Source organism: Syngnathus leptorhynchus, chromosome 7, assembly GCF_054491065.1.
Source record: "Syngnathus leptorhynchus isolate UIUO chromosome 7, UIUO_Slep, whole genome shotgun sequence".
Taxonomy (NCBI): Eukaryota; Metazoa; Chordata; class Actinopteri; order Syngnathiformes; family Syngnathidae; genus Syngnathus; species Syngnathus leptorhynchus.
This window is the reverse complement of record NC_141201.1, coordinates 7,718,455-7,733,302: the sequence shown is the minus strand read 5'-3', so window position 1 is coordinate 7,733,302 and position 14,848 is coordinate 7,718,455. Positions and strand designations below refer to the sequence as shown.

At 38.0% G+C, this 14,848-nt stretch overlaps 1 protein-coding gene across 2 annotated transcripts; it reads left to right on the top strand.

The window, feature by feature from the left end:
• The first annotated feature begins 4,653 nt into the window (after positions 1–4,653).
• pxylp1 (2-phosphoxylose phosphatase 1) lies at positions 4,654–14,364 on the top strand. Of its 2 annotated transcripts, XM_085917276.1 has the most exons (6): positions 4,654–4,736; positions 7,066–7,212; positions 9,590–9,778; positions 10,226–10,352; positions 12,171–12,310; positions 12,399–14,364. In XM_085917276.1, exons 2-6 carry the CDS (start codon positions 7,131–7,133, stop codon positions 13,412–13,414), a joined length of 1,554 nt encoding a protein of 517 aa, XP_085773402.1. In that variant the 5' UTR covers positions 4,654–4,736; positions 7,066–7,130; the 3' UTR covers positions 13,415–14,364. The 2 variants fall into 2 exon arrangements, with proteins under 2 accessions (XP_085773402.1, XP_085773401.1); XM_085917275.1 differs by lacking the exons at positions 4,654–4,736; positions 7,066–7,212 and adding an exon at positions 7,759–8,519.
• Positions 14,365–14,848: the final 484 nt, after the last annotated feature.

The window sequence follows — 14,848 nt, the reverse complement described above, 5'->3', positions numbered from 1 at the left end:
GTACGGCTGGATCTATGTTTCAACTACAAGAGAAATACTTATAACGTAATCTTGCCTTATTGAAGGGTTAACTAGTACTACAAGGTGGCCTTACCATTTTTTTTTTATCAATTGCATTCCCTTATCACAAAATTTATGTTGCATCATTTATTTTCGAAATACCAAAATAAAAGCTTGGAATTAAAATGTGTTGTTTTTACTCTCGAGGTTGTTTTTTTTTTTTTACCAATACCAAGTTTTGCATGTAGTAAGATGTGCATTGTGTCAGTAAAGCAATTAGAAGATTGTAACATATATAAAACACTTTACCCACAATATGTAGAATTAATATGTTTGTAAAGCATACAAAGGTTCTAAGCACTTCTGTAACCATGTGCACATGTAACAGAGGTGAACTGTAACTCTCAACCCTGTAGACATAACGAGGTTTTCCAATTTGGGCATGAGAAACAAATCCTTACGCACCCAATTTAAATATGGCAGCAGCCTATTAAATCGCAGGATCATGTGCTGCAGTTGCATCAAGTAGTGTCTGACTGACTGTAAGACAGCAAAAAGGGTCTCCAAGGGGTCACCGTTTGATATCTTCTTGTCTTGTAGAACAAGGGTTTTCAACTGGTTTTGTCCAAGGGACCACATTATAACCAAGAAGCAACCAAAAACATACACTTTCCCCTTGTCAGCAATATCTCCACCACTATGACTTTTTTTTTTTTTTACTTCGCCCCTGGGAATTCTTTTTTGAAAGCAAAATACTGTCTCTCCATATATGTTCTTGATGGTGTTCTGTATTCTGAGATGTATTCAAATAAAAAAATTTCATACTGCAAAAAAATTGCAAAACATTGCAACACGTGTGAACTTGGCTGAGTGTTTTTGTTCTGTTAGTCTGCTTTTCTGAGCTGTACAGACATACATCCACAGTTTTTCCATGTAGGTGTATTTCTGGAAATGGTCAAATAAAATGGTATTTTGAACTTTGAGAGCAAACATTCTTTGGGAGTTTTTGGTTGCCCCGTGAACACAAACAGACAAAGACGTAAAAGGTATGATGCAAAATATAGTTTGTGTGGTTAATTATGGTCGTGAAGTGTTTTCATAGATTAGACAGCAATATTCATGATTCTGGTAAAAAAAAAATAATAATAATCTGAACACAAAACAAAACAAAAAAAATATGGGCAATACAAAAAAAAACTTTCGCAAAATAGGCAATTTTTTAATCACATAACAAAATATACCATGATGTATTTTCATTATGCTATCAAAAATAGACACCACACTGTTTTCAACCTTATCTCACATTTGTTTTGAAGTGACACTAAATCAACCTATATTGCCGCTATATAAATTATCAAATATAAGCAAGTATTGTAGCCTGCGTATTTTTGCACAAATGTAGATTTCAAGTGCAGCCTATATTTAATCTTTCTCTTTTAGTGCAAAGACAGTGTAGCTGTTTATCAACCACATTAGGATGTGATGTTGCCAAACTATAAACACACAAACTCTACAAAATATTCCTGATAGATTATTTCTTAGTACAGACAATTAACAAAGTTTCACCATTTATCATGAGTTATGCAAGCAGTAAATCTTGGAATACTGTTTTCTTCTGAGAAACAATAGAGACCAGTAAGCTACATATTTGAAAGCTTTATTCTGGAACATGGGGTCGGTCAACATTCTTTAGTGTCAATGATCAAACTTTGTTTGACAATAATGGGCTAAAGAATAGCTTTCTTTTTAAAATATTTCCATATTATATTTTTGCAGTATATTATTTTAGTTTAAATCATTCAGTGCTAATGAAGTGTATGCTTTATCTTTGTTTGTTTGTGTTGTTATACATAGACTGTGTAATCCAAGATAAAAATGAGTAGATAAAATTTAACTTTTTTGTTTTCCACCGGGCATTCGGTTCATGTTCCCAGCACATGTGACTTATGAGACGTTATGGAAGACAGCCAAACAGACAGTGTACAAGTATAAAACAGAAGTTCACTTTTGTTGCACTTTGCTTTCCCAAACAATCACAAAATCAAGCACTGCAACTTAAATGTACACTCGCTCATGTATGTGAAATCTTTTGTTATATTTTTTTAATGCAAAATTTTTATTTTGTTAGCTAGGCCTCAGCCATTGCACTTGACTTGCAGTAATTTCCCAAAGCTAAAGGGGCAATGCATTAAGGGGGCAGAAAATAATTTAGCTTTAACACATCGGTTAATTGTTTTGCGAGCGATGTGAGCTTTTGCACGTGATCCATGATGATCTGCTGAACTATCCAGGTTATTTCCAACAATAAAAACAGGAATGCTAAAGAGCCAAAGCCATTGAGTAGGATCTTTGCCATGTTGGTAGAAACACACTGCATGTAACAAGTGACATGTTACAAGTTAGATGAACATGTTTGGGACTGTTGGAGGTCTGTGTTCTATTGATTACTCTTTGAATTTTTTATCATCTTGGCAACCAGGTCTGAGAAAGATTTTTCAGGTGGAGCCATACACTGATAAAATTGAGTGAAAGAAGTCACATGGTAACAAAGGTGCATTCACCCACTCATGCGCAAATGCATACTATTTCTAATCACCCTGTCTCAGCCAGTCCCATGACTTCTATTCCCGAAAAGATTCGAATAAATGGTTGCACGTTCACAGATCAGCTCATATGACTGCCATTCCTTCAGAAATTACTGCGTGAAAGGAGTCATCTGAAGACAATGACTGACCAAAGGCCTCTGGCTTCCTGTGGCATGCCTCATTCAATCATCAATAATTACAGACGCACACTACTGATTTCTTTTTTTAAATTAAGAGATGACTTCAAGACTGTTTCAGAAAGTTTCTGCCTGTGGACACGGGCCAGGGAATTTGACCTCTGGGAAAGAAATATGTTGTGTCCCACCACTTCAGTGCAACAAATTTAAATTATTTCCTAGACCCCCCGACCTACTGATTTTGTCCTCCCATACCATGCTGTTTTTTCCTAAGACTTGAAATCCTAACCACAGTGCTACTATTTGCCTTATGTGTCTAGCGAGCAAATACTGTAAAAGAGGCAGCTGCCTTACCTCAGTGTGATTTTATATCCACAACTAAATGTGCTGAATCAATTCATTCTATATGAAGAGAGTACAATGCATGTCCAATGTATTCCGTTAGTGTGTTATTTACAATAAAATGTGCACATATTTGTTATGTAATACCAAAGAATTTGTATTGAGGTGAAAGTGGACAAAAAAGACACACACAGGGTTTGTAGCACAAACACAAGGTTGTCTGAGTATTGGAGTTTTTCTGGTTAGACTAGCAAAAGCTCAGCGGGTCCGAAAAAAGGAAACCACTGTATTACAAATGCAACAGCATATAGGCATGCTGCTGGAAGGGTGACATTGATTAGCAGATGCCATGTGTTAGTCTGAGCCACTGTTACCATGCAGTTGTCTGCAGTCGATGTGGTTTTTGGCTTTGTGTCAGGTTTTTCATTTAAAACTCTGACCTAATTTTGTTCCTCCATAATAGCAGAAACTATCCAACATTAAACTGACTGTTGAGATTGACCACTGGTAGTGTCGTTCATTTTCTTATTTTTGCAAATCATGTTTGTTGTCATGGTTGGAATGGAGCAACTTTTTACTATATTGTGAAGCGAGTGCTGAAATTGCGGCTCAAACAACATTTATGGGACTCAGTCCTAATCTTTTTTATTTGATTTTGTTTATTTCGGCAAGTACAACACACTTATTACAACTTCATTTCAAATTTTGTTTTACATGACTTGTCAAAAAGGTTGAAGCAATTCTGCTTATCTAGTCCTGTCCCGAATACAAACAAGGTTTCACTGCCAGACACACAATCCACATCACTACAGTACTAATTATAATACTATCATAATCATGAGAAGAGTAAAAAGGATATGAAAAGGAGGTGGAACATCTAGTGGAGTGCGTTGCAGAAATAACAAAAGACCACGTAAAGGTGGTGAACTTCAAGAGGAACAGGCATCACGTGCATTGTTCTCAGTGCTCCACTAGATGGAGGAGTTGGGTTGAACTTTATTGTTTATTGCGTTTACCCGCTGCCAGGCCATGGTTAGAATAAAACGGACAATGAGCAAAAAACGGCCGGATAGCAACCTTACAAAACAAAAGCATAATATTTGGTCTTTAGAGCTTGTACAACTGGATTCAATTTCTACTTAGACTATTAAGAACAATATATGTCAATACATAAGTGTTTCCTTAATCCGTCAAGGCAGATTTTTTTTCTTCTCTTTTCAGACTTGCCAATGTTCATAAAGGGAAAATATGGAACTTACGTCTTATTAGTGTTTTCTATTGCGAAATAAATATCTTGCAGAACAATTTCATCTGATAGTTATTCTTTGCAATGACAACAAATGTTGAAAGTGAATTAAAAAAAACTGCAAAAAAAACACCTCTAATCTTGAATCTAAATGAACTTCAAATTGTTGAAGGTTGCAACTGGTCTACAGATTGCATCTATTGCTAGTATTACTATTAAGTACATGACACCATTATTGTTTGGTACTCCTGCGTACTACTGCTACTGTACCGTTGGGGAGCTTTGCTATGCGTTTGAAAGCGTGGGTCGGAAGTAAAGCGTATTAGCATCCTTTTAACTGTGACTTCACACAGCTTGTCGTAGACGGAAAAATAGACGGTGCACAAAGTCCAAGCGCTGCGTAGGGAACTGGTCCAGTTTCTGCAGGTAAACTGCTAATACCTTTATTCTGTCCTGTGATGTGCAAACGTTATATAGGGCTCGATTGTCTTCTCCACTGATCACATTGTATATGTGGCATGTAAAACGATTATTCTCATCCCGTTTGGAGTTTTGAACGCGAATGCGAGCGGCTGGCTTTCACCCAAAGTTAAAAGTCAACAGGAGACACAAGATATTTGTTCCTTAGTAAGTGCTGATGACTTAGGTAGGAAGATGTTGTGCAATGGTTTTTTGATCGTTAGCATTTCGTTTAAGAAGCTAACAGTAACAGTTTTCGCAGGACACGTCAATGATGCACCAACATCATCTGGGCATTCTTGCACATACCGGTGTTGCTTGCTTCGAAGAGATTTAAAATGGATCGACCACGGTAGTTTATGGTGACTGCTCACATATAGTGTTGATATGTTATTGTGCAGAATAGACCCAAATATTCACACTGATAACAAAAAATAACTATAATGCAAAATCCAACACGTAACTTCGTTTGAATCGTTTAAGCACAGCTCCTTTGTAAAAAGTCTACTGAGTTAACAGGCTCAGTAGTCTGTTTTATAAAGATAAACGGAAACATTCACAAATAAATACAGTGGAGCCTCGGTTTTTGACCACAATCCGTTCCAGAAGGCTGTTCGAGAAGTGAATCGTTGAATTCCGTATCATGTTTTCCCATTACATATAATGGAAAATAATTTTAATCCGTTCCAAGCAAAAAAAAAGAAAAAGAAACCCCCGTCATTTTTTCATTTGCGTATTTTTGTCCGATCGCGCAACTGTAGCGCACCGCCGAACGCGCAACTGTAGCGCGTCGCTGACCGCGCAACTGCACCGCGCTGGTCGCATTATTGTGACAGAGCGGCCGCTGAAATGTGGAAATTATTATTCCAGTCCTGATGTACTTTCCAAAATTTAAGTGGACCTCAGTGCGCAGGAAGTTTAATTTTGTCCGATCGCGCAACTGCAGCGCTCCGCCGAACGCGCAACAGTAGCGCGTCACTAACCGCGCAACTGCACCGCGCTGGTCGCATTATTGTGACAGAGCGGCCGCTGAAATGTGGAAATTATTATTCAAGTCCTGATGTACTTTCCAAAATTTAAGTGGACCTCAGTGCGCAGGAAGTTTAATTTTGTCCGATCGCGCAACTGCAGCGCTCCGCCGAACGCGCAACAGTAGCGCGTCACTAACCGCGCAACTGCACCGCGCTGGTCGCATTATTGTGACAGAGCGGTCGCTAAAATTTAGAAAATATTCTTAAAGTCCTAATGTCCTAACCTTCCAAAATTTAAGTGGACCTCAGTGCGCAGGGAGCTTAATTTGGGATGGCTTTACTGCTCCCACTTGCTTCATTTGGAGGCTTGATTAGAGTTGATGCAATCCTCAGAGTAGCGAGAATGTCATAACGAATGGAGTCAGTTGGCATGCGGATCCTCTCGGCTCATCTCGTGAGGTTCGACAACCGAATTTCGTCTGAAATCCGAAGCAAAAAAATCTCGATTATCTTTGTGTGAATACCGAATTGTTCGAGAACCGGGACGTTCGAAAACCGAGGCTCCACTGTAACTTCTTATGGATCTCCGCTATTCAGCCATTCAAATGCATTGGAAAAAGTGGGAGTAAAGTGTTTATGCCAGTAAAGTAAAATTACTTTGTGTTAGACCTCCTAGTTGTGCTGGATGATGACATGATGCATATTCCAGCATCATGTTTGTATGCACAGTCAGTGAAGAGGGTTGGTCAGAAGCAAGGATCATTTTATGGTGCTTTAGTGAGAGACCTGTGCTATCTTTAGAACAACTAATGGCAGTCATTTTTGCAAGGTTACATTAAGTGCACTTTTTCCTCCCCCTCTTGTGTCAGCATCATTTCCAACCTTCTATTTTCCTTGTGCTGACTATTTGTAGTATGCCTGTGTGGCTGTTGAGGTTGGAGAAAAATGGAACCAGCCTCCATAATTTAGCAGACTCATCAAGTGCAGAAAGTAAAGGGTAAAATAAAACATACAAACTGTCCAGTGGCTGTTTGACTTTTCATGGCTGGCACATTTTTAGTTGGCATTAATGTTGGTGCCCAACAGTAACTATATAAGAGCACAATAAAATACAAATAATGATGCGGTGTTGGGTAAGCGAAGCAAGATGGCATTTTTTAAAATTGTCTGTCTGAAAAGTAGTTATTCTCATGGCTCATAAACACAAGTCAATTTAATGGTACATTCATTTTGCATTCTAGATCTTTCTTGAAGATTGTTCCTTATGTATCTTATTTAAGTCATTTAAGTATTTATTTTAAGTCATTGAATTGTATGTTTTACAGACTGCAGGTACTGGCTGAAGGCTGCATGGCTGACGTACAGGGACGTGGACTGTCCACATGACACTATGTTGGCTCGTAACTGCTTCTTCCTCCTGTTGGTGGTGAGTGGAGCAGCACTGGCCATCATCAGTTTCACCGTTCAGTTCTGTAAGTGCACTTACTAATCAGACTCTACTATATGTAAATTTGCTAAAAATCATAGTACATCCATCATATGAGTACATTTTCAGTTACAGCCAATGAAATGTGGAATAGTTTTCCTGCTTTTCTTCCATTCTAATCTTAGTCATAGCAGAATAACAGAAGGACATCCATTTTTTGCTTCATCTCTTTCATTGAATGATTCATATTACCTAACATGCATCATCACTGATTTCATTTAATCCTGTATTAAAGTTTTTTTTTTTTTTCTCATAGCCTACCGTTTCAATTTTACAAAATATAACAGTGAATTGACCACAAGTTGCTCATTTATTACTGTTGTCTTCCCATGAAGAAAGGTACCGTGTTTATTTTTACTTCGAAGCCACATATCCTCTTGTTCTCTTGTTGAAGATACCCCATTCATTCCAAAACAAAGTCAAGTCCCCTCTGGACATCCTAAAAATACCTGTTACCATGAGATTTCTGGGTGCTCTGAAATACTTGGAGAAGATGTGGGGACTCGCTCGCATCACATGTGGAATGCCCTTTTGTACACAATAGTCATTGTTCACTGTTACATTAACAGTAGGTATTGACTCGTATCCCTTTAAGCCAAAGTGAATTCAAGGAAACGGCAATAGCATACATTGAGACTGTTGCCACCGCCCTAGGAAAGCAAACAGTGTGAAGCTGTTATATGATATCCTGAAGAAAATATGCATCTGTTCAGTTGTGAGACTTTCTTGTACTGATATCAATAGAGTGCAAGTGTCTCATAAATGAAGTGATTTGAATATCATTAGTTGGTTTTGAACAAGTGAACACATTGTCAGACATACACCAGCTTTGGCTGGGTAGGGATGTGGCAAAAATACGTTGCATAGTCGCTTCGATTAATCATCGGCTCCGCAACATTACTGAGGAAAGACTGACGAAACGTAAAAGAAAAATAATTCAACAAAAAGAATACGGAAAAAGAGTACTATCATAATGTGTAGTTTTGTGAGTGTGGGATTGTGCTATGCTTTATTCCGAATTCATTTGTATCTATCCATAATATGTGTCAGTCTTTTACAAAAGCCCTTTTGTGTATGTGCCTGGAGAGAGCTGTTTCCAAATTTTGTTTAGCTCAGGCAGGCGTGTGTCAATTGGTGGGCGGGGGTGACAGAGTACGGGGCACAGAATGTAAGAGCGAGACTGGCTGTGGTTCTGAATGGACTGCAGTGTGTGTGACTGGGCCTCAAGTCTGTGCGCAGTCGACAAAATGCTCTCCGCTGTTGCAGCACGCTTTCTCTTCTCTCTCATCATGGGTAAGTTTGAGTAGACATACAGATAATATTTTCTCAATTACTCATCGGCTGAATAGCTATGCGGCTTCATTGTTTAATTTAAAAATAAGAGCAAAAATAACACTTTTATCAGATGCATTGTATTTTCATTGAAAGTGACATCAAATAACTTAAAATCGAAATTGTAATGTTGTTAACTCTAACTCTGAATGTTGAATATTCTCTTCAACTTTTGTAAGTATCACACAAATAGTCAAAGTAGACAGTAGTATGTAGAATACTGTATATTATATATAGTATGTGGACAAGGAGTGTATATTCAGCAAAATCAAAATAATGGAATATAATTTAATGATTTGGATATAAAATTATCTGGGTTAGGATATAAAGTTTTATCCGCTTGGCTCACCTCTGATGTCATGGCTTGAAATGATGGTTTAGAATTTTTGGAATTTTCTCTAGGCATGTTGCAACACCCCAAATGTTATCAGCAAAGAATCATTTTCTTTTGCATTATGTAGCGAACCTCTCGGTACATTTACGGTATGTACACCGCACAAAAAATTCGATTACACACGGGCAATCCTAAAAGTCACAAGAGTTAGTCATAGTGCTGTTTTTATTTTCTCTGATGGCACCACTGAAGATGGCATTTTTTATTTTTAAAATTTTTATTCGCAGTGCATAATTTGTAGCACTGCCTCGTGAAATTGTTTTCGGACTTGTTTTTCTGTTATTTTGTGACATTGGTCTTGCGAAAAAGGCATCAGGCCAGTTTAGTTTCTTTTGATTCAGTCCTTTTGAATGGGTCTTCCAATTCATACAATGCCTCTGGAACCTAATGGATTTTCTCACGGGGATCACTGGTCATTTGTGTCCAGGCAACTTGCTGGTTGCACTATAGTGTTTATTTGCTCATATTTTGCCATGTAAATTCCTATGGGTATTTTATTTATTTATTTATTGTATTTCTTTTTATTTATTTACTCATTTATTTATGACAAATATATTTTTGTAGTTTTAAATTTTCTTTATTTTCCCCTAATTATTGACATGTCTATACTGTTTTGTGTGCCTTTTTTTTTTTGCAGTCAATCTAATCCCTATTACTCCTCTTGTGGAGGAGAGACCTCTCCACGCTGCTGATGTTGCTTTTCGGGTGCCTCAGGGCAAGACCAGAAAGCGAGTTTTTCCAGTGCGCCACACCGAGAAACCCAACCCCATATCTGAAGCCTATGGCTACTGCAACACCCCGAGTCATACTGAACAAGCCTGGGAAGGTGCTCACACTACCAGTTTGACAACCTTTTTCCTTGATACCAATGAAAAGAATTACTCACCACTAACTGGAACTATCTTTAGATGAGAGATAATAGTCAGTGATCCCTTTGTCATGCTTATTTGTGATTTGTTTGGTTTCTCTGTGATACCCAGTTCATTGGTATTCTGCCACACTTGTAGGCTAATCTGTCACCCAGGTGGCATCATTTTCTAAAAAAAAAAACCCTTAAATTTGGAATTTAGTGGTGGATGTTTTGAGTTATATGTTTTGCAGGTGAATGGGTTGTTTAATAATTCAAAAACTTTACTCAATTGACGTGTGTACAGAATATAGGTCAACGTTTTAAGAGCAGTCTTGTCAAAAATAGAAAGCAACCCAGAATTATGCAATCTTACATCACTTTGATGAGGTTTGCTGTGTGATTTTAACGATTTTTTATTTTCAGGTCACAGTCCAGCAGACTATAAGCTGCTGGCTGTGCATGTGATGATTCGCCATGGGGACCGTTACCCTCTCTACGCCATACCCAAGACCAAACGCCCAGCCATCAACTGCACCTTGTCCATTAGCAGGTACTCAGCCATGTTTCATATTGACTGCCATTCCATTCATTCATGCAAAATACATTCATTCATTGCTTTATCCTCACAAGGGTTTTTTGTTTTAGTTCACTCCTTTTAATTAACCATTATATATTCTTTATTTGCATTCATTCATTCATTTGTTCATTCGTTCATTCATTTGTTCATTCATTCGTCCGGTCTTAAATGTCAATATGGATACAACATGTTGATGTTATGCAGAATTGAAATTCATATGGTGGAGAAATATCCTCTTAATCGCAAAGCATTAGTGGTCTGGATTATATTAATTGAACTCCTACAGTGTATTAAGTAAATAGATGTAGAATATGTAGTGGAGAGTATATACATATTTTTGTTCTGTTGATTTTTATGAATTTTTCACTGGGTGTGTTTTGTAACACTTTTTTCGATTGTATGTGTAGTTTCTCCAATTCTTGTTTGATGCTCGAACATCAAGACAAATACTCCTGCAGTGTTTGTTATGTGCAACAAAATTGTTGACACTAGTATGATTCAAGGAACACTCCAGTTACTAAAGCAAAGCATGCGATTCAGCTTGACAGGGTGCCTCGAACTGGCTCACTTGCACCAAACTATGAATATAAACAGTACATAGTGCATATTGGAATGAAATATATTTTTCTCTCTACCATTAAGTCACTGAAATCATTCCCCACCAATACTTTTAGTGTTTGTCACAGTATGTGAACAGCATCATGATTGTGTTGTGCTTAATCTTCAGAGCTGGCATAGTGGTGAGCACATGTCCATTTGATTATTTTTAGTGTGTCCTTGAACTTAAGCAAGTCAGCAAACATGGATTTTGTGGGTAAGGAGATTCAAAATCACATTAACTAATGCCATCACTGACCTGACCCAGATGATACAGTGCCATGTTTTTGTCTATTGGATTAATGTGTAGGTTAGTTAGGTTTGTTGGAAGCAGTGCCATATAAAATGCTGAACTAAGTTTGAGTACAGGATGAGGTTTCTCAGTCCCACAATGAGGTTAGTGAATGGTCTTATGTATCGTTTATATTCTAATATTGGTTATTAAATTGATGTTGTCGACTGTCCTTTGCAATGTTCCCAATCCATTCATATAAAATATGTTCCCAACCCATTCACATGAAATACATTACATACAATAATGACCTCAAAAGTTCAGTGCAACGTTGTGGTGTAAAAGGAATGACAAAGAGTTGTTGTTGTTTTTTTCCAGTGATAAGGCCTTGATCTGACCTATGATTACTATGGTAACAGTTGTGTGTGCAGTTGTGTGTTTTTAATCTGATTTGAGCTGCAGCTCCAACAGATTGGTTAAATCAAAACGTAATCTCCAATCATTTTTCAAACCAGATAAGCAACTGCTCCCCTTGCTGCCATCATTCCTCTTTTTGTTTGTGCATTTCTGCGAGCATACCGGTTTGTGTGCGTAAATGTAGTCTTAAAGCAACACATTCTTAAATCCTGTTACATCATGTTACTCTTAGTCACTGGCAGTATTGACACCCAACTGTGTAGTATGCAACATCTGGTGAATGGGGAAAAAATATTCTCATGCCTTTTATACGGAGACAAAAGGTGCACAGTTTATTAAGAGCAATTTTCAATTCTTGAAAATAAACCATTCAAAATTGGCTCATTGTTAATTGGTGAAGCTTTTTGTTTTTATTTTACAGTTTAATGTCAGAGCTCATATCGTATTGACACCTTCAAAAATACATCAGCATAGGAATGTGGATAATATTTTCATTGAGTCAACTAGAAACTGAGCACCGCATCTTTGTATTGTATATTTGCCAGAAATCCGTCACACCCTCTGCTGGGATCCTTCATAAGTCATATGGGCAAGGGAAACCTTGGACACTGGGAGTCCCCTTTGACCTCCATCCCTCGTCTACCCAACCACAATCGTTGTGAGATGGGAGAGCTCACACAAACTGGTAGGCTCTTGCTGTGTAAATGAATGATCTTATTTTGGGAAATTGTGATTGATGCATTTACTTGTATGTACTGGATTCTTCACTTCAGGTGTGGTGCAGCACCTACGTAATGGGAAACTCCTTCGCCAAGCCTACCAGCCTCACAGCCTTGTCCCCTCCGACTGGTCACCTCAACAGGTATGGGTGGAGACCACAGGAAAGAGCCGCACACTTCAGAGTGGACTGGCGTTCCTCTATGGTTTCCTCCCAGATTTCAATTGGAAGAAGTTGACTGTACATCACCAGGGGAGTACCTTGTTCTGTGGCTCTGCTTGCGATTGCCCTGCCAGGAACCGATATCTTGAAGAGGAGCAGAAGAGACAATATCGTCTCCGAGTGGCCAATGGAGAACTAGAAAGAACTTACGTCGACATGGCACGCACGTTAGATATTCCGACCCGTAACCTCCGAGCCGCAAATCCAATCGACTCTTTGCTGTGCCACTTGTGCCACGGTCTTTCTTTTCCATGCGTTACCAGGAAAGATGGTAGCACAGGGGAGTGTCTAACAATGGCGCAATTTGCTGTGATTCGTCAACAACAGCTCAATGATGAAATAGATCGAAGAAGGGTGGGACTGTATCGTAAATATGCACTCCTAGCAATGTACCCCTACCTCAACCGAACCGCCACCAAAATGGAACGAGTCGCCAAGGCTGCTGCGAGTAGCCGGCCGCCAAGAGCGGGAGGCAAAGAGGTGTTGACTCTTTCCTCAGCTCATGACGTAACTGTGGCACCTTTGCTTAGTGCCTTGGGACTGGAGGAGGCCAAGTTCCCACCTTTTGCAGCAAGATTGGTATTTGAATTGTGGAAAAGCCCCGCAGGGACTCAGCAACAGCAGGAACAGAAAGCTGGCAAAGGTGAGAGGCCAAAAGGAATTTTTATCAGGGTGTTGTACAATGGAGAGGATGTAACAAGTCAGACCAAATTCTGTAGCTCGATTGAGCGAAATTCCAGTCATCCCCTCTGCCCTCTGAAGAAGTTTCTTTCTTTTGTCAGGAGAGACATGTTCAGTCTTGTCAATGCTACTTCCTACCATGAGGCCTGTTATGGTCATACGGGTTAACACAGGGTAAAACAATGAATTAGCTGGTGGTTTCTTGGTTTTTACTTTTGTTCTTTCACTTGTAATGGGTAAAGCAAAAATGTAATGTTCTCGTATTGCACAGATAGAATTCCATTTATTTTTAAAAAACACAGAAAAAACTTGCTAACATTCCAGAGGAAACACATCTAGCACTACAATTGATCGAATGTTTGTTAAAGTTTTTAGCATTTACAAACTGACAACTATATGCATTTTTAGCAATGGCATTGTGATGAAGATTTGATAAGAATAGTGAGGATGGGGTCTTGACTTTAGCAATAAAATGCCTCTCAATTCTGTCACAAACATTTGTAAAATATAGCACTATGACACTTTATTCTTACATTCCGGACAGAAACACAAAGGATTTGTAATTCTAAAATGTTTCTAAATGCTTGAAAAAGGGATCATTTAGTACTGATACTGTATGCTGGATTTCTCATTTCTAGAATTTTTCTGTTTATAATTCAATGCATTTGTTGTATAAATCAATTAGATCATTTTCAAAAGTTAAAGGGTGAGTTTCTTGTTAAAAAAAAACACTTTGTCATTTGTTAAAACTATGACCTGACAGTAGAATATTATTCAAATAATTGTTGGAAATATTTTGCCTCTTACTTTTTTTTTTCTCAAATCATCATCACATCTTGATAAAAAACTAGAGATAGACGGTGTGACTGAAGGTACTGTATTTATCAATCATTTGCCATGCAGGCAGCATGTGGCTGTAAGTCACCTCTTTTGTTTTTAATTCATTATACAGGTCCTTAAAAGAGTATTAATTCCTGGAATGTGTTCATATTTTGTGACCTTCCAATCACAAATTTTCATGTTATGTTGAGATTTTTATGTAATAGACCGATACGAAGCATTTAATTGTGAATTGTAACAAAAGTGATTGACGTTTTTCAATAAATTTAGCAAATCTATGTCTGAAAAGTGTCAAGTGCATTTTTATTCAGCCTGCTCTACTTTTATATCCCCCAAAAAATAATCCAGTACACATTTTAACTACTGAAATTACTATCAAAATTATAGGAACAATAGGAAACATTGTTTTGATGAAAATATACTCTGTATATGCTACATTGAACATTAGTATTAACATACAGTACAATGTCAAAGTTGAGAGGAATCCTCACCAATGCTCAATAAATCCTTGGGTCAAAAATGTAGCTTTTGACTGGTAGTGGATAGATTAGAATTAATTTAATCACTTGGCTTTGGTTTGTGTCAATCATGGAGAGCTGTCAAAAGTTCTTGCAAGTTACCAATAGATGGCACTGGAGTTCCATATTATTTGAATTCCCACCATCCCTTCTACTACGTCAGGGTTTTTTGTTTTTTCAATTGTGCTGCAGGACTCAAGAACAGATTGTAACATTCATATAAATGGGAAGAACACAAGTTCTT